At 40.2% G+C, this 27,321-nt stretch overlaps 1 protein-coding gene across 1 annotated transcript in view; it reads left to right on the top strand.

Annotated features, from left to right (window-relative positions):
* Positions 1 to 480: 480 nt before the first annotated feature.
* AKT3 (AKT serine/threonine kinase 3) overlaps positions 481 to 27,321 on the top strand; it is a 190,461-nt gene continuing 163,620 nt past the window's right edge. Inside the window, exons 1-2 of the mRNA XM_028531272.1 lie at positions 481 to 746; positions 11,240 to 11,396. Coding sequence (XP_028387073.1) covers positions 11,351 to 11,396 — 46 coding nt within the window. The 5' untranslated portion in view covers positions 481 to 746; positions 11,240 to 11,350. The remainder of the gene's footprint in view (positions 747 to 11,239; positions 11,397 to 27,321) is intronic.

Here is a 27,321-nt window from a genome sequence, read left to right as displayed (position 1 = left end):
GCGGGGAAGCCTGAGGACGCGGGCCTGGCGGGGAGGGGAGGGGAGCGGAGCGGAGGCGGCGGGCCGGCCCGGGACGCGGGGAAGCCGCTCCCGCCAGTCGCCGAGAGCCAGCCCCTGACGTCAGGAGTTTTCCTCAAAGTCAACAACAAGCCCCGCGGCGGCGGCGGCGGCGGCGGCGCGGCGGCAGCGAGAACCGAGCGGCGGCCCCAAAAGGGAGGAAGGAGGGGCGGGGAGGCGGCGGCGGGGTCCCACGGGCGAGGCGGGGCCCGCGGAGGAGGCCGCATTCCCCAGGCCAGTGCTGGGGGCGCCCCGGGGCCCGGAGCCGCCGCCCGCCGCCCGCCGCCGCCTCGCTGGCGTGGCCCGGCCCCCGCCCGAGCGGTGTTTTCTGGTGATGAATTGAATTTGTAGCCGATATCCGATTCCCATGTAGAGTCTCCGCCTCCTCCTCCCTCCTCCTCCCGCTGCCACCCGCCGCCCGCCGCCGCCGCTGCCGCCTCCCGCTCCGGCTCCGCGGCCCGGCCCAGCCGGCTCCCTCCCTCCCTCCCTCCCTGCAGCCCTCCGCTCGCCCTCCCGCCGGCCGCACCGGGTTCCAGGGGGGCCAGAGGCTTTGCGGGGTGGGGGGAGGACAGGAGGGGAGGAGGAGGGAGGGGGGACCCCCGAGTCACCCCCTCTCCTCCCCCCGCCCCCCCGGCTCCATCCTCCGCCGCCGCCCGAGCAGCTGCGGGCCGCCACTGCCGCCTTTGCAGGTAACAGCCACCGCCCCCCACTTGCGCCCCTCTCTCGGTTCGCCGCCAGTCCCTCTGTACCCCCAGCCTGGTCCTCCCTCCTGTCCTCCCTCGGACTGGGGGCAGCGGTGGGGTGGGGAGAGGCGGGGGTGCCTGGGCTGTCACCGCGCCGGGGGCGTGGGCGGGGGCTGGGTCAGTGGAGGCTTTGGGTGTGGGTGGTGAGGCCGGGGGATACCCGGCCCTGATGACACGGGCACCCCCTCACTTTCCGGGAGAAGCTGGGGGGCAGCGGTACGCGGGGGGCGCGGGAGGGTGTCCCCGGCCTAGCGGTACCATCCGTGTCTGGGTTGCCCCGGCCCTGGCGCCTCCAGTCTCTGCGCAACTCCGCGCCCTCCCCTCGGCCCTCCCCGCCAGCCGCGCTACGTGGGGAGGGGGCGCCCGCTCGGACCGGGGGTGGCAGCGAGGTTATATAACGCGTGGAGCTCGGTGTCAGTGTGTTTGGGTTGGGGGGAGGGGGTTGTCTGCCGCGCTGCCTGCGCTGGGGCCGCCCGTGCGCGTGGGGTGGGGTGAAGGCGAGGATGCACCGGCGTCCCCCGGGGTCTCCTTCCTCCTCCACCCACCCGGCTGCCGGCGCGCAGAAAAGACGGCGCTGGTGGGGTGGGTGGGGATGTGCGGGGGGAGGTGGGTAACGTGCTTGTCTGTGTTTTTAATAGTAGTGGGGTTTTGATCCGCTGGGGAGTTGTGTGCTAAGAATAGAAATGTGCGGAAGATGCTGGGTTTGGCTGATCCAGTGATGCTGTCGCTGCTGCCGGCGGCGGCGGCTCTGGCTGCAAGTAAACAAACCAGCCTCTTCCTCGTCCATCGCCTCCTCCTGCGGATCGGTCTGCATCAGCCATGATGCTGGTGGGGCCCTTCAGAGCCCTAAGTTGAAGCCTCGCTGGTCGTTGTGTTCCTCCTGACTCCTTGGCAGGGTCACCCCTTGTTTGGGATTTCCCAGGAATCTACAGTTAGGCCAGGTTGAGTCTCTTTAGGGCCAGGTTTTCGATATTGACATTGACTGTTTACCTTTGAAAGCAAAGGAAATGTTTGCACATAGGTCAAAGTTAGGATGCTCACGTTTCTTTCATCAAAATCATGTTATGAAAATAAAACCAACTCATCCCACCAGTGTGGTGATTGGTTGAAAGCCCAATGGATTTGTAATTCATATCGTTTCCAGATAGAAATTTAGCATTGAATCCTATGTCTACAGGTTCATTACTAGAATTAGCAAAATGGTCACATTTTAAAGCTCACCCTAAAGCTAAAGGGTATGAAACAATGACTTTTTGCAGTTAACACGTTGCCAACTGCCTCAGATCATCAATGTAGATACATGTTCCATATTTGGAAAAGGGTGGTCATATAAGTTTTAGCACACTGTAAATCATTAGAAAAGTGCTGGGTTTTGTTTCTGGTGGAAACGCACTGAAGTAGATTGTACATCGTTAGGAAATAGTTGAAAAACCGAAGGTGGAAGAGTCCAATAAAGATGGTTTAGGAAACTTGGTCTTCAGAACTTCAGTGTCATTGCAAAATATGTATACATGAATATGACTATTCCAAGACGTGGTCGTGTAAAACATGAAAATATTTATTAACATGTCTATTCATAAGTTACTGGTGTTCTAAGGTATATGACCGAAGGCACAATTATTTGCATATAGACAGAGTGGGGCGAAAGGAGGCTTGCTTACAGTTGTGAGTGCGCAAAAGTTTATTCTAGTGTTATTTATTGTATTATTTCCCACACGAGCGACTGTAAACCTCCTTTTGCCCCACCTTGTATACATCAGGACTCTAGGGTTTGTTTTTCCTCCTGATGATATGTAACTTTGACTTTGAAAGTTTACCAAGGAGATTGTGTTGAAGATCTGCTTTGTGTTTTTCTCCCTCGGTTTGACTCTGCTAACTCTGATGGCCTTGAGCTTCTGGGTTGAAAGTGAGGCAAGTGTGTGTCTTACATGATGAGACAACATTGGAAATGAAGTGAAGGTTGACTTTTAGCTTAAGCTGTGTGTTTCTGTTGTGTATTTGCAGTACCATGTTTGCTTACAGTGTGTAAAAAGTGCTAATGTAATTCTGCGAGATAATTTATGAAACCACTATTTGTAGTCACTTTGTCCCATACGCTTAGCCTGTCCATGATTTGGTGAATTCTGTTCCAACTTAAGTTTTGGTTTGACACTGAACTTAGTTTAAGTTGTGTCTGTCCGAGTACTTAAAGGCTCTGCTTTGGACTTTTTATTGTTCGTGTAAATGTATGGCTGTAAAATATTTTAAGTATGTTTTTGTTCATTCAACAAGTATTAGGGTGTGAGCTGTGGGATAGGGGCTGGTTTGATTGGAAACTTTTCGTATTTACGGGAGATCACTCCCGTGAGAAAGGAAGTTTGTTTTCAGGTCACTGTCAGTCTAAACATGTTTGGTTAAACACATCACAGGCAAATACACCTAGCGTGGAGTCTTGTGCAACATAAGGATCTAAGATTTTATTTAAAGTTCTCCCCCTGGGGATTATTTATTAATCTTAGAGAGTGAAGGAGGGGGGGTGGAGAGGTAAAAAACATCAGTCGGTTGCCTTCTGACTGGGGGATTGAACCCTCAACCTAGGAATGTGCCCTGACCAGGGACCAAACCTGAAAGCTGTTGGGTGTACAGGACGTTGCTCCAACCAACTAAGCCAGCTGCCTGGGGCTAAACTCTAGCTTTTGATGTAAACATGTGAGAGGGTGTTTTTTTCTTACATAAATTCAATGGAATTTTCCAACTATTTGGGTTATTTTAAAGAGAGGAACCTGTTTTGCACATTGATTATGTGGAAGTTTAGAGTTCGCTTAAACTTTCCATAGTTTTGTGAAAGGGTAGCCACACTTTTTTTTGCTGTTTCATGTTTTACTCCAAGAGTTCACCCTTGGGAAGATAAGGCAGTTATTGTGAACAGCATGTTCATTGGATTTTTAGCATGATTTGATAGGATCTTGTCTTTATAGCGTGCTTAAGTTTCGGGCATTAAAAAACATTTCATTCGAAACCATTTAGAGTTGAATAACATGCAAGAACGAAAAAAGAATCCATTGCATTTTGCTGTGACCAAATCAGTCTTGTAATTTGACTTGCATTTTCATTTTTCTTAAGTTAATACAAAATCAATGCACATAATTAATTTTTGTAGATTTGTGTTAGAATATTTCAGTCATTTAGAATTGTTCTGCTTTTAAGCCGAAGTTTCCAGAGTTTACATCCTGGTTTCACGCAGCATGCACTGTTCTGTAGTCTCCGGGAGAGATAGTCCTGAGTCATCTGATAATAGTTATTTGATTATGGTCTTCTGTGTACGCTAGAGCTAGATTCAGTGTAGGGTTAATGGCAGCCAGTGCTTGGTGAGCACTTGCCATGTGCCAGGCACTGTTACATGTGACTAACCTGTACATTCATTTCGAGTCAGTGACGGCCTCGGCTGCACTTTCCAGAGTGATTTTAACATGGGAAACACTTACTCTGGCATTATAAAAACCCATTTCATTTTAACTTCATTCTGAAACACTTTCTTTTGGTATTTTTACTAGTTTCTAACTATTCGAGTTCACAGCAACAGTGCGAAATTTTGATACAATAGTTTTCCCAGAAGTAAGTTAAAGTAGTAAAGACAAAAGTTTATGGACTGATCCATAACATCCTTTTTCATTTCAGTTATTTCAAATGCTTAAGTACATGCCATAAATGTTTACACATTTTATTGTAGCACCAGCCTCTCAGTATATTACATGTAAATATATTTCCTTTGCCCGGTAATCTTCAAGTAGTAGTTGATTGAGAAATTAGGGTGTTTCTTGACCCATGAAGTTGCTTTTTAGTTCTTTTTCTTTTCATTATTCTTTATATTTATTTATTGCCAACAGAAGGTATTTTGCACATCTAAATAGGTACATTTTCCTAATATTCAAAGGGAAAGTAAAAAGATTTATTAGAAGAAGTCACTAGAAGACTTCCAAGTGAGAATTTCTCTCCTCTATCTCAGGAAAGCCTCTGACTACATTTGTGGGGTTGTAGGGTAGGAGGGGGAGGAATATGTATTTTGTCAGTTTTGGAGTTTAGTTCAAGTTTTGGCTGAATGAAGTTGGTGTTTGAATATTGTGTCTTCCCAACCATATTAGACTCTTGTGGACAGGAACATGTATCATCGTGACATTGTTAGCTAAGATGCCATTTATAAATGAACTGGACAGTAGATTTGAAATGGAAGAATCATGAATATTAGCTCTGGAAGAGCTGTGGGGCTATTTGGAGTTCATCTGACGCCATAGCTTTATTCTATGGCTAACTAAACGGGCACAGAGAATTCAAGGACCTTAGAGTGCATCACGCTGCGTGGGGCAGAGCTTGGAACAGGGACCCCAGCCCTTTGGCGGGTCCCGTGCTCTTCCCAATGTACCAGTGTGATGAACTTGGGTAGAGGTAACCATTCCTGCATGTTAACTCATTTTAATTGGTGGTAAAAATCTGCCACGCTGATTCTTGCCATTTCATGAACCATATACCAATTGTATTTTGTGTGTGTGATTTTTTTTTTTTAAATTTTATAACCAGGGAGGTCCCCAGGGCAGAGTTTAGAAGGATTTTACGTGTATATCGGAAAAATATGGCTAACCGTGTAACCAGAATTCTTTTAGTCTGCCATTGTTACTGTAGGTACCCTGTTGTTATAGGTACCTTGGCACAGACACTAGCCGCATTTCACAAGAGAAATGTAGGGGATACTTTGTCAATAGCTTGTCCAGTGTTTCAGGAACCAGAGGGATCCAATAAATGTTTTCCTAGTTATTCCATGTTAGACTATTAAATGAATCACTCAGCACAAGTTGCTTTTCTGTTTGATTAACGATGGCTGTGTCCATTGAAATGGCACTCAAATGCCCTAAACAGGTGTAGGAAAGAGGGGGAGAGTGTTTTATGTTTTAGGACATATATTTCAAAATTTATAAAGTTGAATTTTAAGAATTGGCAATTTTGACGAAATGATATTTTGTGTGCAAGTCGGAACCTTGCCTGTGTTTATTCAGGTGTTTTCCCATAATGTGAAACTCGCAAAGATATTTACAGAAAGACTTTTAGGAAAATCCAAAAAGGTTATTATTGTGCTCTGAAGAGATGAAAGGTATTTGAGATATATAATTTGTGTGGCTCACTTCCCCATATATTATGTTTTTTTTTTAAAAAAAACAGGATAATAACTCTTAAAAGGGACAGACTAACTTTAAGTTACTTGAAATACAGAGCAAGTTAACTTGAATTTCCCTTCCACTTCAGTACTTTACGTTTTATATAGCCTTACACACTTACAGCATGTATTTGTTTCACCTAGTTCTTGCATGTAGGTGAGTACTATAAAATTATATCATGGTTACCCTTGACCATCATTTGTATTTCAAAGTAGCAATGTTCTGTGGTATCTGAACATGAATTACCTTCATTAATTCAGTTGACCAGCATATCTAAAGTATATCAAAAATTGTAGTGTACAGCAAGTATATTCCACATAATATTAACTCTAGCCAAATTTATAGTTTAGAGAAAGTTATATGACAGAATTCTATTGTGGCTTTTTACCTAGAAATTAACATAGGAAATTGTTAACCTGTGAATTTTGCTCTTATTTGTATAAAAAAGAATTGCTGAGGTACCTTTAACTTTGTCCCCCTACTTTTAGTCTTTTGTTATAGTTTCATTTGTGATGGCACAGTTAACAGTATTTAATTTTTAATTTGTTTGAAAGTGTTGTGCTTTACTGGACTTTTGAAGAATAATTTGATCCAGAAAAAAATGTCCATGACTATTCTCAAATGTGATATGTATATTTGAGAGTTCATATCACGTTATTTTGGTAGAAAGCATGCCAACCTCGATAGGAGATTTGAATTGCATGTGAGTCACTCTCTGTCACCAGTGTGTTCTGGTAACTGGGAAGTGATGTCATTATTGGTTGGTCATGATTTTCCCAAATTCAAAATTGTAGATGCAATAGCTACTACACAGATTTGTTTTCAGAGTCAAATGAGGTAATAAATGTGAAAGCATGTTGATAGCAAATTATTAAAGGTTTGGAAAAGATTTTTAAACACTTTTTTTTTTGCTGGCTTCCCTGTGTACTCAACACTATAGTCCCTGTCACAGAGTAGATACTCAGCACATGTTTATTAACTGAATAAATATGTGGATATTATGTTTTCTTGAGTGAATGATATTTTTAAAAGATGTTTGAAGAAGTTTGATATTTGCTTAAAATTGAATAGTTGGTTGTCATAAGGAACAAATGTCTTTAAAATGTTCTTATAAGTATCGTTAAGAAAAGATGCCGTTCTTTCTTTTTCTCTCCCATAATGAATCATCTTGGGCAGTGTCAGTGCTTGATTTGTTTAGGGATAGAAACTTGAGCATCCTAACAACAACAACAACAAGTTGAAAATGTTAAGAACAAAAGGATAATTTTAATATGTGATAGTCTTTACCCCTAATGGAAGTCTATAGGAAATATATTTCAATGAATGGGGAAGACTATTTATTATAATTTTAATTATTTATATGTAGATGCCTCCATAATGTTCAAATTCAGGTTTGGTTTGAAGATGGCTTAATACCATTCTCTCTGTTGACTCAGAATATTAGTTTGCTTGGTCTGTCCTTTATCAAGGCTGAATCCTCATTCCTTGTTTAATCCGCTGATTTATTCCATGTTTGTGGAGTGTCTCTTACGTGTCAGGCACTGTCAACTTGTTTTACTAATAATAATGCTATTGAATCAGGTAAAAGATGGGAAAATGTGTTTTAAATTGTAATATGACATTCAGATGCAATTATTATTATCATCAAATTCTCAAATAATTGTGAACAAAAGCACCTTTATTATAACTGCTTTGTGTAAATTCTAAATTGTATCTGCCAAGAATTTTGTGTGAAATTTTTTATAAGAACGGGGAAAATTAGATTACCCAGCAATGGAATGCTTGATGAGATAGGCTTAGAGGAAAAATGAACCAAGTTCCGGACGTTATAGGACAAACTTCTACACTGAGGTCAGGGCTGTCAGGAGGAGGGGCCGCTCCCTCTGCCCTTGGGAACAGGTTACATCCTGGAACCCAGCTCATCCTTCCGCAGATCAGTGTTGGTAGTGACACGGGATGCTGCGCCGGACAGAGTAGGTGGCTGTGGCGCGGGGACGGTGCCGCCGCAGGAGAAGTCGAGAAGAGTACAGGTAACTCTTTATTAGGAGTTAATAGCGTTGTTTCTGTGCACAAAACAGCATTTATCTCCGGTGAGGGAGCACAGTTTTAGGGTGGTATACCTTTGAATGTCTTTGAAGTTACGGGCAAAGAATGTGTTGTTTTAGTCAGTAGAGACTCAGGAGCAATTTTTAAAGGTGAAAATTACGACTGGGTAGAATCCGTTCACATTTGCAGATGCAAATGGATCAAGTTCTCTATAATGTGTAGGGTTCACTGGCCCTGATGAAGATGACAAATTTTGTCCTATTGATTTAACATATATTTTAACAGTTTAATGTAAAGAAGCCCATTTTCAAATCTAAAATACTCGTGTTTGAAAGTGTCTTTGTAAAGCAAGATTCATTGACTTGGGGTTGATCGGGCTGTCTCAGTGTGTGGTTTCGTGCAAGAGGCGCAGTGCTGGCGGAGAGGACTCGTGCCTGGTCCCCGCTCGGGTCTCTCACGGGTCACTGTGTGACCTTGGGTGAGTCACTTGCCCGAGACTGTTCTTGACTCTTTCCTCAGCTGTGAACCAAGGTCCGTTCCAGCTTTGAGATTCTTACAGTGGCGTGTCCACTTAAAAAAATAAAATCAACTTTGACAGTAGTTTTGTTTTCCTGGTGTTTTTCTTTCAATAAAGGTATGGCAGTATAAATTATTTAACTAGGAAAGTGTGTGTTTTAAATATGGGCATTGGATATGTGTTATTTTTTGGTTATTACTAAGTGTTGATCCCTGGTCTCATCCATTTCTCATCCCGAGGATATTAAGATATAAATCTCTTTTTACCCAAACTGTATAATGTGACTGTCAGAAACCAAGAATTGTTTAGATACATACGAGGCCCTTGCTACAGCGCTACCGACGAGGAGGTCTAAAGGGCAGCCCCTCCAAAGACATCCTTTTGTGCTAGTGTTGCCCATATTGAACTTCCTCATGATTATTTATGTAAAGAGTTCACCCTTTTACTTATTTAGCTCCATATGTATTATGTAGTCAGTTGACCATGTTGAGTTCTTTAGGTCTCATAAATGAAATTAAAATGATCTTTGGATTCTGTACTGAAGGATTTTTTGGTTTGTTGCCTGTTTTGAATGGTGAGACGGGTCTCGTCTTGGATGATGTGGCCACATCCTGTGGCCGTTTCCAGAAGTGTGTCCTGTTCCTATGGATGTTAGTACGTGTTACCATAGGAGAAAGAAAGAGCCCTGTTGTTCAAATAAATTTAGGACTTGCGGAGATGTTTAATATGTTAATAGTGCTGTTTCAAAAGAAAGACGTGGTGTGTAGAATTTTCCCAACTTATTTGACCAAAGAACTTTTCTTTTTTTATCTTCCTTATTTATCCAGAATTTCCTTTCATATTCTGTCAAGCATATGTGGGGAAAATACACCCAGATTCCAATATCCCTTTGGCTGTCCACAGTAGGAAAGCCGATGGTTTGGAGGACAGTCTTGGCCTGCTGCCCCCTGGCCCGTGAAGGGGGTGGTCTTCTTTTTAGCCACGCAAACTTTGTCAGACTGTCATCTCGATGCCCGACTGCTGCACGATTCGTCTGTGCACTTAACAGGCGTTGGGAAGAAAACTGGAATTCATTTTAGTGCTAGCTAAGGAGTCCAACCTTTGTATTTGTCCCAACCAGCTGGAGAAAGTAGCAGATGAGTATTGCATAGTACACCCATCATTTTTTCTGGCTAACCTCTGCGCTTGTGTTCCTGGACCACGCTTTGGTCCCTTTCCGTGGAAATGTGCTCACTCAATTTTATCTCGGTGTTTTCCTTTTCAGGTTGAGAGGGACAATAAGAAATTGCCCTGTAAAACTCATTGCTATTTATGCGTGGGGGTATTTTTGAGGACTTTGTTTTTTACACTATAAGGTGTCTGTGAAGACCCATGAGAAAACAGAATTTCAGATTTTTGTCCCAGGAAGAATTAGTCCTTCTGAGTAACGTTTTTTTTTTTTTTTTAACTAAAAAAAAATACAGATAATGTACATATTGAAACCATTGTGTTTCTGTATTTGCATTGCTTCTTGGAAGCTCCTGCTAAATTTGTGGCCCATCTTTCACAAATACATAAGACTTTTTACTTCGGCTTCTTTCTATTTTTATTTAAGGCAGTAATTTTCAACCTTTTCCATCTAATGGCACACACAGACTAATGACTAAAATTCTGCAGCCCGCCAAGAAATACATTTTTTGCTGCTCTGACAAAAAATAAGTATCGTTTTGATATATTCACGCTGTACGGCTATTGTTGTGTTGGCTGTTGTTATTTTTTTATTTGGCCGCCTGAGGAAAAAGAGGTCCGCGCCCCAGACCAAACCATCAGGTAGAGCCTGCTTTAAAAATTCTTGCTGCATGACGGCTGAAACTCGCTGGTTGAAGGTAACGCGGATTTGGAGTCGAGAACGCAGCCGCTGGGACGCGCGTTGTGGCTCCGCCGTTCCGTTTTCAAATCGGGCAAGCTGCTTAATCTCCGTGGCCCCCCAGAGCCCCCACCATTTGTGAAATGCAGTTACTCGAACCCTCATCAGTTGGTTGTGAAGATTACCTGAGAAGAGTAGGTTTAAGCGCCTCTGCGCGTTCTCGACACACCTTGCGCGTTCCGTACTGTTTTCCACTCTCACGGTTCCTTTGTTTCCCTTTGTCTAGTTTAAAAAGTCATTGATTTTATATCGTTTACAATATTTTACTTATTGTAATCAACCTAAGATATTTCTCGGAACAAGGCAAAGTAAGCATACATGTGAGTTTCTCAGCACATGTGATTTTACATAAAATACAACCATTAAAGACACTTCCAGTTGCTTTCCCCTAACTTTTTGAGTTTACAGAGATTTTGAAACTAGACGCAGGTGAAGATTTACTTTTAGTTCACTTTCATTCTCTTCCCTTCCACCTGAAACATAATCACTAAACAAATTCTCTGTATTATTTGTGTAGGTGTGACAGCGGTTTTCTTAGGACTTTTTTTATTACAACCTCTTAGGGTAAAAGTTTCACTATCATTTGAAATCTGTCACAAGACCAGGGAAGTGCATTCATTATACAACTCTTTAATAAATAAGTTCCCCAGTTTGAAGAGCTAGACTTTTATGTGAGGTCAGGCCAGTTGAAGACATTTACAAAGAATTAGTTGTTTGTTATTGCTATGTGAGTTGCAAGAATGGAAAAAAAAAAAGAAATTCTTTCTTCAATACTTCCTTCCAGGCTGAGTCATCACTAGAGAGTGGGAAGGGCAGCAGCAGCCGAGAATCCAAACCCCAAAGCTGATATCACAGAGCACCGTTTCTCCAAGTTGGGGGCCGGTGGGGAGCCATCATGAGCGATGTTACCATTGTGAAAGAAGGCTGGGTTCAGAAGAGGGGTAAGTGTTCACCGCGACCGAAACCATACGGTTGGTAAGTGTGCGAACAGTTGGTGGTGGTCTGGAAGCTGATGGTTTTTCTGATGCTGGCAACAAAGTGAACTGACATGCTATGCCCAGTAAGAGAGAAATGATGTTTTATCTGTGTGAGGAATTTGCTTGTTATTTAGGGATTCTTTGTAATTCTTGATTTTGATCATTTACAGTCAAGTTTGGCTTTCTGGCCTGTTGTGTGGTGCATGCATGTTACAGAAAACTCTTGTTTTTTCTGTGTTGTCTACAGACTCTACAATCCAAAGAGAAATCTTTAGAATGCTTTAATATCTAAAAAGTGTCTTTAACTTATATGCATTTCAAGACATGTAAAAATAAATAAAATTATTGAATTATATTAAGCCAGTTTGGGTGGTGGTAGCGGGGAGGGTTCCCCCCCAAACTTGCGGATCTTCTGCAGTCTCATGAGTAGGTAAGTAATGTCCTGGGGTAAAAGACCAAATGAGGGAAGGGTTTGTGTGTGTGTTTGTGTGTTAGTGTTTACTTTTATGTTTTTATTTTTCATGATCTACTTTTAGTATTTCTTGTTCACTCCTACTTTAGGTAAACAATTCAATGCATTATTATACTTTTGTGTTATTGAAGGAAGAACTCTTCAATGTAAAACTTAAAATAAGTTTACATCCTCTATGAGATCACCTGCTAATGTGGTCAATGTGTTTATTAGAAATCTAGAGTTTAGATTAGTTGCTAGGCAACTATTGTTTATTCACATGGCCAAGTTGAGTAGCATGAGGGCCATTTTCATTCTCAGGACTTGGAAGTGGCGTGTATCTATTTTCTGGTTAAAAGTTGCCTCTTAAATAGTGATTTTAATAATCTTTGAAAGTTTGTATTTCATACCTATGTTGAAGAGCTGTTAAGAACAGTTAAATATGTTTATGTATCACTGAACATTTTAAAAGTCAACCTTAATGAGTTATTTATTATGCATATAATAAAATTCACTAGTTTTAAGTCTACACTTTGATGAATTTTGCTAAATTTATGCAGCAGGGTAACAAACGCTATCATCATGACTTAGAACATTTCTATCACCTGAAAAAGTTCCTGCATTGTCCTGGTAACCACTCACTGGCTGCTACTCTAATTTCGCTTCTCTAGAATTTCATAAAGTAGAATCATACCATATGTAGTCCTTCGTGTCTGATAACTTTCACATTGCCTAGTACTTTTAAGATTCATCCATGTTGTTGTGTATATCGTTAGCTTGTTCATTTTTATTGTGGAGTAGTGTTTTGCTGTCTGGGCATAGTCCATTCGACCCGTTTAACAGCTGATGGACCTTTGGGCTGTTTCCAGTTATTGACTGTTATGAATAAAGTTCCTGTGAACATTTGCACGCATGTCTTTGTGTGATGTCTTCATTTTTCTTGGTCAGTAACCTGGGAATGAGATTGCTAGGTCACTTGGTAAGTGTATGTTTTACTTTATAAGAACTGCCAAACTGTTTTCCAAGGTGGACGACTATTTGTGTTCTGTTTAATTTTTTATGTTACTTCTCATATTAGAAATTGGGAAAGCACTTTCAGATTTCAGTGCTATATGAAGGAAGGTAGTTTTTGATTTATTTTCTAACTTATCCATTATATTTATATTTTTCTTTGTTTTTTTTGGCAAGTCACTTGACTCTAGAAGTTTTACTTTATTAATCTCTAAAATTGTTCTTAAAAGTTTCTTGTGAAGATTAAATAAGATGATATGGATGTTTGGATAGTTTTAACATAAATGTAAACTGTTACCACCAGCGCATTTTATCACGGGTTTAGGGTAGTTGTTGAACCTGTTTAATTGTGTCTTCTCTGAAACACCAGTATAGAAGGTTGGAGTGTAGTGCATGGGATATAGAAAAAGGAAAACGAAATCAAAAAGAATTTCTTGGTGTTTTTCCTGCATTGGTTAGGGAGGGAGGATTCTAGTGATGGTGTATGTTTGTGTGTGAGTACATGTGTGTATTAATTTTAGGAGGTAATAGTCTTAAAAACGTAAGAATTGGAATAATGCGCAAAGGTATAAAATGAAAAGTGAAAATCTTTCTACCTCTACCTCTTTCCACTAGTTTCTCTCCTCAGAGGTAACCATTTTAGATCTTTTGTATATTTTTAATTCTTCTGCTGATTATTCTAGTCTTATATATAATAGAATACTATGTTACACTTTATTTTTGACTAAGTAATCTAGTATAGCCCCACTATGAAAAATGAACAATTTTACTTGCGATACTTACTGTTCATTTTTTGGGCCTTTTATGGTTAAATTTCTAGCTCTTGAATCATTAATTCCATGAATTACTTAGACATATTTTGTCACTTTATAAGTTAAGAAAAATCAGTTCCTATTACAACCTTTCCCTTGAATTCCACACATTTCTTTCCCGATCTATGGTAGCTGTAGCATTTATTTCCTACTATTAGGGTGTAATAGTTATGCTCGTTGATCCCACAAAGCAGTAATCAGCGTTATGCTGTGTTCAGCAGTTAAAGAACATTAACTGCCGAACCAAGTAGTGTGATGAGCGTTGGGGATCCATTGAGAACAAGTGGATTTTTACATGCTGCTGGTGCTTGGGATCATGCCGCATTTTAGTGCGGGCTGTGACTGTTTCTCCTGGATTTTCCGATTGCCACATTTCCCCCCACTGGTAGAAGGGTGTATGCCTTCATAACGTCACTTGGTTTTCCATCTTTAGTTTTTACTTTTTTTAATCACCATTTATCCCCCTGCCCCCGTGCCCTCTTCTACCTCCACCCACCTCCTTCCCGCCCGTAGTCACCACGCTGCTGTCCAGTTACCCATCTTTGAAATGCTGCCTGTTGAAGTTCTGATAGGAATTGCCTTTTTATCTGTGTTTGGTGCTCAGCTAATACTATGCCATTTAATTGCATTCTTGGACTAGTCCTGTGCTCTGAGACATACTTTCTCTTTTTGTTGGGGATTTATATTTTGCAGTTTTCTGGGATACTTCCTGCAGTAATTTTTCAGAAAGAGCATGTGTGGGGGGTGCTTGTCAGGTGAGAAGGGTGTTTGAAAACGTCCTTTTCACCCTCACACCTGACGCACCTTGGCTGGGTACAGAATGCAGGTTGACATCATTTCCCTCCAGAATTCTGAGGGTTGCATTCCATTGCTTTCTAGTAGCCAGGGTTACTGATCAGAGATGTGGTGCTAACGTGAAGACTTGTTTGTAAGCGACTTGTTCTGTTCTCTGGAAACTTCTTCTGTTGGTGCCCCTTGACCTTTGGCATTATGAAAGTTGAGGATGAGTTATAGTCCTTGTTAATTCATTCTGTAAAGTGTTCGGTGGACTGCTTGAAAATGCAGACTTTTAGTGTCTGTTCAGATCTGGAAAACCTGTATTTCTTTTATTTCTTCCCTTCTATGTTGTCTGTATTTTATGTTTAAAAAAAAATTTCCCCTAGAGCTTACATATCAATGCACTGTTTTCCTTTTTTTTTTTTTTCCATTTTCCATGCCTTTGTTTTTTTTTTTTCCCCCCTTTGTTCTGGGAGATTTCCTTGACTTGTTATTCTAGCCCTTCATTGAATTATTTATTTCAGCTATTACTTTATATTCCTGGGAATTCTTTATAGTTTATGGCTGCCTGCTCTTATTTTACTTATATAATATAATCTTATTTTTGGGACACTAAATAGATTTTATATTTCTAAGTTTTTTTCTTCACTTTAAGTAATTTTTTTCATTTGTTTATTTTCGTTCTTTTTTGGTGGTAGTAGTTTCCTTCAGGTAGCTGGTGATCCCTGCTTGTCTGGCTGCGTTTGTGAATGAAAGACTGGGATTGCTGGTAGTGTCCTCTGTTTTTACAATTCATGTATTTTTCCCTGTGCTTAGAAGAAGTTAGATTCACCGCCAAAGGATCTGTATGGTAGTTTTTAACTGTATTTGAAAGCCTTAGTTGAAATTTTAGGGAAACCAAATTGGGCAGTTTTTTTTCCTCCACCATTTAAATTTATTCTTTAGACATTTTCAGTACTATTTTAATAATAATGTTTTCGTCAAGTAAATTTCGCTATATAATCTGTTGGTGTTTGGCTACATTCCGTTCAAAGGATTTCTTCTAAATGAGCACTGTTGTTTGCTGCCTGTTTACCTGGGCAGGTTGTTTTCACCTGAACTATGGTGTCCTTGTTTACGAACAAATATGATAATACCTGCCTTCTTTACCTCGCTGTGTGGTTTTAAGCATTAGGAGATAATGTGTATAGGGGAGTGTTTTTAAACTATTAATAAAGGGTGTTGCTATAACATAGTTGTAATCATAACCCTTATGTTGAATGTCAGTCCTTCTTCTCAAACCTGTATTGCTGAGTCAGGTCTTGTAGGCTCCTAGTCAGATATAATCTCATTTTATCTTTACTTTTAGTGCAAATAAGTTGTTGTTCAGAAAATATCTTCTAGGAAAAGGAAAAAAAGACTTAAAGATAATTACTGATATAATATAACATAAATGCTTTCCTAACTTTATTAGTGGCATATAGTAATGAAGCTTTTTTTTTTTTTTTCCTGTACTTTTCTGGAGCAATTGCAAAATAGTGGATATTAATTGAGATAACACATTAACATTAGTATTGTTGATGTTAGAAATGACAGTAAAAGAAATACAGTGTAGCAAGCATGGAGTAAAGTGTTGTCTGCATTTTCCTTCTTGGTGGTCTGGGCTGCACATTGGCATAGGAGTCATCTGCATATATATTAAACACTTGTTACGTTATCTCCTTCCAAGACCAGCCTATAAAGTATACTCCAGGTGACTGGGTATCTCTAAACTTGATGTCAAATTTGCTTTCTTATTTTGTTCCATTAGAGCTAGTGGCAGTATTTACTCTGAAGGAATTTACTGCATTGATGAAGTTTTACCAGCTTGCAAGATTTTAGTTATAGAAATAAGTAGATTGCAATACTATTAATCAAGGTACTATTGCAATTTATAAAATTTTATTTGCTTAATGGCATCATTTCTTAAAAAAACCTGAGTACGTAGTCTCTTGTAAATGTGGACAGCTAGTTCCTTGGTAACAAATTATAATCTGTGATATATTTCTAGTGGACTCATAATCTCACCTTGGTACAAATTGAAGGATACCATTCATTGAAAACATTTTGATTGATGAAAATGCTGCATGCATGTGTTAATTTCTTACGCTTTTTCTCGTGTTAATATCTGACGATTGAACTGTCCTATTGTGTTCTGTATATGTTAAGCAGTTTGTGCTTTCAAAGAACTTTTTCCCTAAGTTTGCCTTGTTCTCGTAATAGTTTCCAATGGAGGGGTATCTGTAAACTGTCCTTGGAAAATTACATGTCTTACATTCTGTGAGGTGGGTTGTTTAGATGAACTACAATGTTAGTATTTGGTAATTCCAACCTAAAACTTTATAACTCCATGAGTTGTCATATAAAATAGCTTAATCTCGCTGTGCAAAATATACTTCAGTAACAAAGAGTGTAAGCTGAGTTATGCTTTAACACGTGGCTGTTGTGACGTAGTCTAGCATAAGTTGTAGAAAACAGAATGCATGATTTTGGAGGTACTCATCCAGGTCCAAGGGCCTTTCCTTCTCCTTCACTTCGTATGTACTTGTGTACTTTTAGTTCTTGTTTTATTCACCAAGTGACTTTTGAAACAAATTATGAAGTGATTAAGGAAAAAGAAAGTGGCCATATGGTTTCCTGTTTACCGCTCAGCAGCCAGCGTTTTCCATAGAGAGTAAAGGGCTGCCGCCGCGGCATCACAACTTTGAGATTCAGGGCGTTTGCAGTGCGAAATTTGTTTTTCTTGTTTCAGTTAGTTTGTGTTGAAAATCTTAACCAAGGAAACCCAAGGCAGAGACCCATCAGATGACAAACCAGAGTCACAGAATTACAAAGTTGCTGTTCCACTCACACACACACACCTTCCTTCCCAGTCAACAGTTGAGTTCTGTGTTCTGACTTTTATCCTGCAGCCTTGTTCAGTTCGTACAATATTAACGTTAGCTGCCAGCACTGGGAAGGTTTCCTGTGCGCATGGTCAAGGCATCTGCAGAGCGCCTCAGTTCTGCTCCTTTCTCTCCAGTATTCGTGCCTTTAATTCATTTTCTGGTTTTACCTCTCCGGATAGGACTTGCAGTACAGTGCTGAGTAAGACTGTGAGAGTAGGCATTTCTGCCTTCTCATCTTATGGGAAAGCATTTACTGTACCATAAGTATCACATTAGCTGCACCTTTGCTGCCGTTTATCGGGTTGAGAGACTTGCTTTCTATTCCTAGTTTGCTGAGAGTTTTTATCGCAAGTGGGCATTCAGTTTTTTCAAAAGATTTTTCCCACATCTATTGAAATGACCGTTGGACTTTTTTCATTCTGTCAATACGGTATATTACTTTCATGGCTGGAATAAATCCCATTTGGTCGTGATGTATTACTACCTTTAATATGGTACCAGTCTTGATTTACTAAAATTTTGTTAAGAATCTTTTCTTTTCCATTTACCAGAATATTGACCTATAATTTTTATTTCAGGTTTTGTATAATGGTTATGCTAGACTCATAACATAGGTTGTCATGGGAAATATTCCTTCCTCCTTTCATTTTGAAGGAATTTGCATAACATGGCTTTTATTTCTTCCATCTTGATGAAATGCATCACTGAAGCCATCTGGGTTGGAGAATTTTGATGATTAATTCAGTTTCTATAGTGGATATAGGACTATTCAGATTTTCTGTTTTATCTTGTGTTGGTTTGGGTAAATTGAGTTTTCTAAGGACTTTGTCCATTTCAACACAGCTTTTGATTTACTAGGCATAAAGTTCTTAAAATCTATAGGATTATGATTATCCCCTTATTAAATTCTAATATTTGTATATTGTGTTCTCTTTTTTTCTTTGACCAATCTTTCTAGGTGTTTATACATTTTATTGATCTTTTCAAGGAGCTAAATTTTTGCTTTGCTTATTTTATTTGTCATTTGTTTTCTATTTTATGCTTTTGCTCTTATTTTAATTTGCTTATCTTTTTTTCTAGTGCCTTAAGGTAAAATATATCATTGATTTTAAACCTTTTTTTAAAAGAAATATAAGCATTGAAAGCTATGGATTTATCTTATTTCCTGGCTTAACTGTGTCCTGCAAATTTTGATAGTACTGTATTTTCATTGTCATTTAGTGTAAATGTTTTCTAACTTCCCCTGTGGGAAGTTTCTTTGAACCCTGGGTTATTTAGAAGAGTAGTGTTTAATCTCAGAATATATGGGGTGTTTTTGATATCTTGGTGTTATTGATTTCTATTTTACGTTTTGATTGTAACTTTAGATGATACTATGTCAAATTTCAGTCATCTGAAATTTTTCGTGATGTTTTCAATGGTTGACTGCCATATGGCTCTCCTTGAGTTTCTGCTGGTTTGGGTGCAGTGTTTTATAAGTGCATGGCTAGGATGGGTGACAGAGTGAGTCATCTCTTCTGAGTCTTTCCTGATTGTTTTCTTGAGTTCTGTCAGTTACTGACAGGTGAAACTATGATTGTGAATTTGTTTCTTTATTCAGCCTGTTTCGCTTTATGTACTTTGAAGCTCTGTTATTCGATGCATCCACATTTATGGTCATTATATTGTCTTGATACGTTACATCTTTCATCCTTCTGAAATGCCCATCTTTGTTTTTGGTGATGCCCTTTGTCTTGAAGTTCTTTCTGTGTGTCTGATACAAATGATAGCAGCCTGAGATTTTTTTTTGATGACTGTTTACATCTTCTACCTTTTTTAAATGTCGTTTTACATTGAGTTGATGTCTTATATTTAAACTGCTTCTTTTGCAGATAGCGTATGTTTGGATCTGATTTTTTTAAAAATGTTATTTGACAGTCTTTTCCTTTTAATTGGGTGTGTTTAGACCATTCATATTTATTAATGGAATTTTTGACATGGTTTCCTATTTTTGTCATGTGGTCTTTGTTCCTTTTTATGTTCTTGCTTTTGCTTTTAGATTTAGCATTTTTTTACTATCCGTTTTTTTCCCTTCCAGTATTGGCTTGTTGGTTATGTCTCTTAAACATTAAAAAAATCTATATTTAATGTTGTTGTTGATGTGGTTGAGTTTAAGTCTAATGTTTTGTTATTTATTTTTTATTTGTCCCATTAAAAAAAATTCCTCTTTATATTTTTTTGCCTTTTATTGGGTTAATTTAATTTTTTTAGCATTTCATTTAAATTCCTCTATCAATATGCATTCTTTATTGGGGGGATATCCCCTCCAAGGAGCAATAATTGTTTCTTGGTGTAATGTGTGAAAAAACTTAGATATTACAATGTTTAGCATCTCTAATCAGGCATACTACATAGATAATATAAAGCATATCTGTGGTGTTCAGAATTTATGTGGGAGGCTAGAGTTACTAGGAAAAAAAGTAAAAAAAAAAAAAAAGAAAAAAAGAAAAAAAGCTTATCAGGTGAGCCCTAATGGAAAAAACCTGGGGAGACAGACGCTGCTCTGTCACCGTGTTAGCTTGCCTCCAGTAGTTCGCAGTGGTTGTGAGCAGCGGTTTCCGACCAGGGGACACCTGACTGCGCTGGAGACATTTCCGATTTTCGCTGCTAGGGGTGCAGGTGCCACCGGCACTAGTGCGTAGAGGCCAGGGTGCTGCCGAACACCTTCCCACGTACAGGACAGTCCCCCCCAAACAACACGTTTTCCATGCCAACATTTGAGTGGTGCGGAGGTTGAGAAACCCTGCTCCTGGGATTATGATACGTGCCCCTAATCTGTCACACTCTGCACGGGGTTAATGTTTTACTGCTTCATGTAAAAGACAAGATCCACGTGATACTGTGGTCATATTTACCCACCCCTGAGTGCCTTGAGCTGCTCTTCTTGTATATATTTAGATATAAATTTGTAATAAACCCCATGATACAGTTTTTTTTGCTTTCTGTCTTTTAAAGAAGAGCAAGATAAATAGAGCTTTAATCAGTACTTACTTGGTTTTTTGATTTCGTTGTTATTGCCTATAGATTGGAGTTTCTGTCTAATATTACTTTCCTTCATCCCGAACAAGCTTTTATTAGCATTTCTTTTAGAGCTGATGTGTTGGCAACCATATACTCATTTTTTATCTAAAATGTTATTTCGTCTTCACTTTTGAAGGCTTTTTTTAATAGCATTCAGAATTGTGATTTGATAGTTTTTATTGCATTGCTTCATAGATATAATTTCATTTTATTCCGGTCCCCATTGTTTCAGATGAGAATCAACTTAATTTGTGCGTTCCCTGTTTATAACAAGTCATTTTTCCCTGGATGCTTTCAAGACTTGTCTACCTTTTGTTTTCAGCAGTTCGCATATGATGTGGCTTGGTGTTTTCCTGGTATTTATCCTGTTTTGAGTTTGCCGAAATGTTTTTGATATACAAATTTATGTTTTTTTACCAAACTTGGGAAGTTGGTGGTCATTATTTCTAAAGAACATTTTCTGCTCTGTTCTCTGACCTCTCCTCTGCTTTTGGAACTCTGGTTTTCGACCATGATAATGCTTCACAGGCAAGTTAAGCACTCTTTTCTTTTTTCAATATATTTTTTCTCTCAGTTCTGTAGACTGGATAATTTCTATTAAGCGATTAAGTTCACTGATTCTTCTGCCGTCTCCAAACTGTTAACCCATACAAAGAATTTTTCCACTTGGTTCTCTTTAAATTAAAGTTCTGTTTCTCTGTTGAGATTTTCATCTGTGCATTTATTGTGACTATATATTTTTAAGTCCTTGAGTATTTTTATAATAGCTGCATTAAGATCCTTGTCTAATTCTAGCATTAGTATTTTCTTGGAGTTGGTTTCTGTTGACTGTTCCCTTTCTTCTCTCTGCCTATGATCACAATTTCTTGTTTCTTCATTTGTCTGGTAATTTTCAGCTGTGTGTATGTCATCATGGTGATATATTGTATAGTTTCCGCATCTGTTGCTATCTTCCAAAGGTACTTGCCTTGGTGGTTTTATTTAATCTCCACCCTTTATTTCCCCTCTTGGGAAAAGCAGCTGATATCTCTGCTTTTCTGCTTCCCCCTACCCCCACTTTTTGATTTTTGCTTTTAGGCTCATTTGAGTCTTTCCTATATGTGCACAATCGGGGTTAGCCAGAATTTGGGCAAAATTTGTAGGTTTGGGGCTTCCCCTCTGTGTCTTCCTCTTGTGTGGGTTATCCCTCTCACTTTCCAGCCATTTCGGCAGCTCTGAAATCCATCATCTGACTTCTTCAGCCAGTGAGTCTATGGTTTTTGGTCTGAGCTTTATCCACTCAAATCTGAAGACCTGGGGGAACCCCGTAAGCAAAAAGCCACACACATGCATCATCTCATCCACTGCAGTTCCCTTCTTTCAGGGGCCAACTTCCCTCCAGTTTCTGCTTGCTTTTGGTGCTTTCCACTGCCTTCAAATAGCTGTTTTTACATTTTATACAGAGTTTATAATTTTATGCATGGCGAGGTTAGTCTAGTAAAAATCACCCTTCAACCATTGGAAGTGGAACTCTGATAGGTATTTGCTTTAATGTCTAGATATAAAATTTTGTTTAAGCTTTATAGTCACTTAGTTTTAGTTGTTATGTAATGTAATTGTTCATAACAAGATAGGAGGAATAGAACTTTCTTCTACATTTATAGTCGAGAAAATTAAAGGTTTAAACCAGTTAAGCTCCAGCCACCTGGAAATATAGCTGAACGTTTTCTTTTTTTTTCCCCAAGGGAATTTATAGTCTTTTAAACTACAGGAGACTGGAAGTTATCTAGCCTTACTTATCTTACAGATTAGAAAACAGTTCCTGTTTTGAGTTGGGGGCAGAGCCAGGGTGAGTAATTGGGATCTCCTTATTGCCAATTTCATGATATTTTTTTTTCTTGACACGTGAATGTATCTAAGTTCTTTTTTGAACATCATTTATTAGTGCTAGGTTCGGGAGGGGCTCGGAACTGTTGAGCAGAAGGGTTTAAGACCCTAGAGAGTGGCAAGTGGGGCGGGTCTCTCTCGTCTCGTGCGAGCCTTGCACTGCCCGAGCGGTCCCATTCGCTGCTCTCCGTCCCCGCAGGAATGTAGCGCAGCTGCACCTCTCGACCTGCCGTGTTACCTGCCCTGGAGAGACCATCCCCGCGGTTCCAGACTCTCCGACACAATCACATCACCTCACTGAAGCGGCAGTCGCCGCCTACCGCTGTGTGTTCTTCCCTGGACGTTTTTGCTCATGCCAGTCCTGCTGGGCGTTCTTTCCTTTGTCTGTGTCCGCGAAGATCTTGCACGCCCTTCAAGGCCAGGTTCTCTGTCATGTCAGCATTTCTTTCTTGGGGGATCAGAGTCTCAAAGTTAGAGTGATTTCTGTTGCCTAGAATATAACCTTACTTTCGTGCCTTTGCTTCCTTGTGGCTGTATGTTGACTGGTGATTAAATAAATCCATTATTTCTGCTGCTTCATCGTCAGCCCCTTGAGGACAGGAACTGTGTTGAACACAACACAACTGTATTTCTTTCCCATATGGAGTCTACCAGTACCTTGAAGATAGTGTGCTCCTAATCACCCTTTGATGAATGAATGAGGAGGAGGAAGGAAGTTCTAGAAGCAGTATAGCACAGATTTCAGGGCCAGGAACTAGAATGGGGACAGCTGTGGCAAGGCGGGGCACGCAGCATAGGTCACAGTTGTGAGAGCAGCCTGCACCTAGGACAGGGTCAGGGTAGGGGCAGTGCTGGGATCCTGGGCTAGGTTGGATATCCCAGTCTACAGGTTTTTGTGTGTGCGAAAGGGTAGACATTGGTAGAAGCTAGCTGAATGGTTATTCTTGGTGGAGGTGGCCGGATAGAATGCTGATAGTCCCAGAGTGGGGTAGTCTACAAGGTATCTAATCTGAGTCAGACCACAGGACACTGTAGTGATAAAATAGTAGAGGTCATGGTTCTAGAAGATCACCCGTATCCAGGGTAAATTTCGCTTTACTCTTAGAACTGCACAGCACTTTCACTTTTGTGAAACCTAGCCCTTCAAACCTGTGAGAAGAATCTTTTCTACTGTGTTTCTGAAGGATTGTTCATCTCAGATACTACGGGTAGCTGAAATCTAAAATCTCGCTGTGTAAGGCATAACTCGACCATTATTTAACAGCTCTGAGTGCTAGTGGTCTTTGCTTTGTCCTCCTGAGCAATATAAATGAGTATTTTTCCATGTAGTAGGCCTTCAGATATTTCAAGATCGCTCTGATTTTTTTTTAAGCAAAAAAAATTTTTTTTTGTTTGTTTACTGTGTGACATGACGTCCAGCCCTCTCATATACAGTCTCGGTGTCCCGCACGTTTCTCTTACACCGTGGTGCCCGGACGTGCACAGAACACTGCGTACATGTCCCCACAGGGACGTGCGGTGACTGTGCTCCCCAGTCTGTCACTGCAGTCTCAGGCGCCGTCACTGTTCCAGCTTCGCCTTCTAGCCGTGTCATTCATACAGGTCACTTACAAATAAATACCGATTGGTTGTCCAGCTGCCACCAACTGACTTTCCTAACACTGGCTTGTAAAAGGTTCTGCTTTCTCATCTGGTAGCCACCACCGGGTGTTACTCTTTTCAGTTTTTGCCATTACATTGCTGTTTTATTTTACATGTCTTTGCTACTGAGGTTTAACTTTGTTTTCATGCTTGGAAGTCATTTTTTAATCAAATGAATTGCTTGCTTTTGTCCTTGCTCAATTTTTGTATCTGAGGCCTGTCTTTTGTCAAGTTTATAAGTTTTATAGACTCTTATTTATTTGTAAGAGCTTTTCATATATTTCCAGTACCATTATTTTTTAAATTTGTTATTGCAAATATTCCTTCTGGTTTGAATATACCATTTAACTTTACAGTATTTTTGGTCATTAAAAGCTTTCCATTGTTACACCATCTAATACATCGGACTTTTCCCTTCCAGCGAGGCCCCTGAGCTTGTGCTTAGAAACTCTTGCTCTGTTTTCTCTGGGCACCATGAGAATTTAGGAATTTTACATTATCTGAGTAACAGATGAATTCCTTTTGTAAAAGATTCAAGCAGTAAATAAATAGAGTATGATATGATTTCTTCACTCCCACTCTCTTGAAATAACCCCTGTCAAGTGTGATGTGCCAATATAAAGCCAAAATTTTCCTGAAATACTTGAGAGCCAGAAAGATACTTACCAAACTATAAGTAGTATTTGCTTCTTGACAAGACATTGGGGTTCAAGAGATTAGGGGACAGGAGGAGGGATAATTAAAGAAATGATACGTTTACACTTTGTTCTGTATGAACATTTGGATGTTTTTGTTTTGTCTCACTTTACATAAATGGCATCATAAGGACTTACCAGTGTGTCTTAGAGATTTGTGTGTGCCGTTACAATGTGGTAACTCAAAAGAAAAATGAGTAGTTTTATAAAACTTGCTTTAGGTGCTTCTGTTCTCACCCATCCGCTCGTCTTGTGTCTCAGGGGCTCAGACACCGTCAGTGTTGACCAGTGCTTCAAAGGGTGGGGCTTAACTTCAGGTCTTAGCTTTGCCATTTGTTAGTGACCGTGGGCAAAATGCTTAACATGCCTTGAATGTTCTTCTGTAAAATGAAGATGATAATGTCTGTTTTATGTGGTTATGAGACTAGAGGATCAGAATGTTTGATGAACTCTTACCATAGTGCATGGGGCAGAATAAATAGGTAATAAACAGTAGCTGCAGCTATTTAATAATCTGCTACAGGATGTTGCTGAATTTAATATCAGGTTTACTGATATTTAACATTTAGGCTCATCCATAGTTTTCTCCTGTAAGCCTTTTTCAATCGCTTATTAAAAATACCTTTCTGATGCTTAACATTTCGCAAAGGTCACGACGCTAACTGGAACTCGCGAGTGGCCATCTTCTCAGCATCTTGGGCATCAGTGTTTTTGCGTTTGATGGTTTCTTTCGAGTAGCCCAGTGTAAATAGTCACCCTTCCTTTCCTGTCGTGCGGCCTGAGTGTTGAGCTTCATCTTCCGTGCCTTAAAAGTCGTGTTTGTCTGTAACAGTGCGCTTCGATTCATGATAGGCTTTACAGGCTCTGTTGTTTGTTTTCTGTGTTTGTCCTTTGTTACGCTATTTCTCCCATCTTCCGCAGTTTTTCTTAATTAAATGAGATAGTGCTAAAGCAACAAGTCTGTCCACTTTTTTTTCTTTCTCACTCAGAATTGGGTAAGACCAAATGATAGTCACATCTTATCCTGTGGTTGAACTGAAAGGTTTGCCATAACACGAATTTCCTTTCAAAAGAGAAAAAGAAGAGAACACTAACTTTCGTATCTCGCACAGTCGGAAAGCTAAGGCATTCTATCTCAAGTTCAGGGGTCAGAAATAGAGGCTTAAGTCTGTTTTGCTAACATTATAATATCAGCCACGAGGAAAACTAAAACCGAAAATAAAAGGAATAAAAACCGGGAAGAAGGGCAAGGGGGAACTCAATTCTTCACCTTCGCAGTGAGAAGTCACTCGGTGTGGCCGCAGATGATAAATTAAGAAAGAGAGTCACACTGCCAGAAGCCTTCAGGGCGGTTATTTTTGAGAAGTGGAACGGAGAGGGAGCCTGTGTTTGTGTGTGTGTGTGTGTGTGTGTGTGTGTGTGAGAACGGGCGGCGGAAGAGGCACTTTTGTTTTCGTCATTTTCTGTGTGCTGCTGAATGATTACCTTGTGCCTGTGTTAGGTTATAATAACAATAAACTGTGTCTTATATGATCCCAGTTTATAGAAATAAAAAAAAGCATATTTTATATATACAAAAATATTTAAAGTGATTATCTCTGGATAATGAGTTTTTTTTCTTCATTATATTTTTCTGTATTTTGTAGTAAAGTGAATATGTTACTTTTATCATCAGAAAAATATTATGAAGGGAAAATATCAGGGACCTCCTGGATATAATTTGTCACTTACTTGGCATCAGTATGACTGTTTTTTATTTATACAAGTGCTGTATAACTTTTTTTCAGTTAAAGGAATTCTACATCGTATTCTCTACATGTTTGTAAGTGTATTAGTAAGACAGGCACTCTGCTAAAAACAACAGAAAGTCCAGCCAACATTAACACAACAAAGTCAGTTTTTTGTTTTTTTTTTTTTCACTTAAGAAGGGTCGAGGTAGGCAGTTGCTGGCTGTTTACTAGATAAGAATAAAAGCATCAAAGCTCCAGTTGTGTCTGCTTTTTCACTTTTACCTCGTTGGCTTTGCATTCTTACCCTCGTCGCTTCAAGGTTGCAAAGTAGCTGCACGGACCAGCATTACACTCCCGTGCAAGGCAGACAGCGGGAGACGGCTAGTGAGCCGTGCTGTCCCGAGCGACAGCTCTCTGGCGAGCCCACCGGCAGACTTCCTTTTCTGTCCTGTGGTGTAGAACGGGGCTCTGTGTCCCCTTGGTGAGAAAGCAGGTATCTGGCTCTCGGTCCCTGCAGGGGGAAGTGCAAGGGCAGAGGGAATTGGGAACTGATAGCGTGTTAGTCCGCCAACAGAGTCTGCCACAGAAAGTTTTGATATTAATTATGCTGTTTGTACTTCAGTTCTCAGTCAGACTTTCAGGAGAGACAGCAGCCTTCCCAGGGGTCTGATTGAAAACGTGGCACACAAGCGTTGTCTGAAAGTCAGCCCCGTGGAGATTACTCTAAAGTGCAGCCCTTCCGCCTGGGCATAGGAGCACTGAGCTTGTACTCCTCCTCGAGAAAAGATAGTCTGGTTGGTATCTGAGGAGACAGGGAATGAGCAGGTGTGTTGTAAAGTAGTCCCCGATTTGACTTCATTCTCCTTGCAGAATCCAGATTTCAGTTTCCAGCCTGTGATCTGAGGATTCAGAGTTTGTAGTGTATCAGCCTTACAAGGTT

Source organism: Phyllostomus discolor, chromosome 15, assembly GCF_004126475.2.
Source record: "Phyllostomus discolor isolate MPI-MPIP mPhyDis1 chromosome 15, mPhyDis1.pri.v3, whole genome shotgun sequence".
NCBI lineage: Eukaryota > Metazoa > Chordata > Mammalia > Chiroptera > Phyllostomidae > Phyllostomus > Phyllostomus discolor.
The sequence above is the reverse complement of the archived record's forward strand: the minus strand, read 5'-3'. Positions and strand labels throughout refer to the sequence as shown.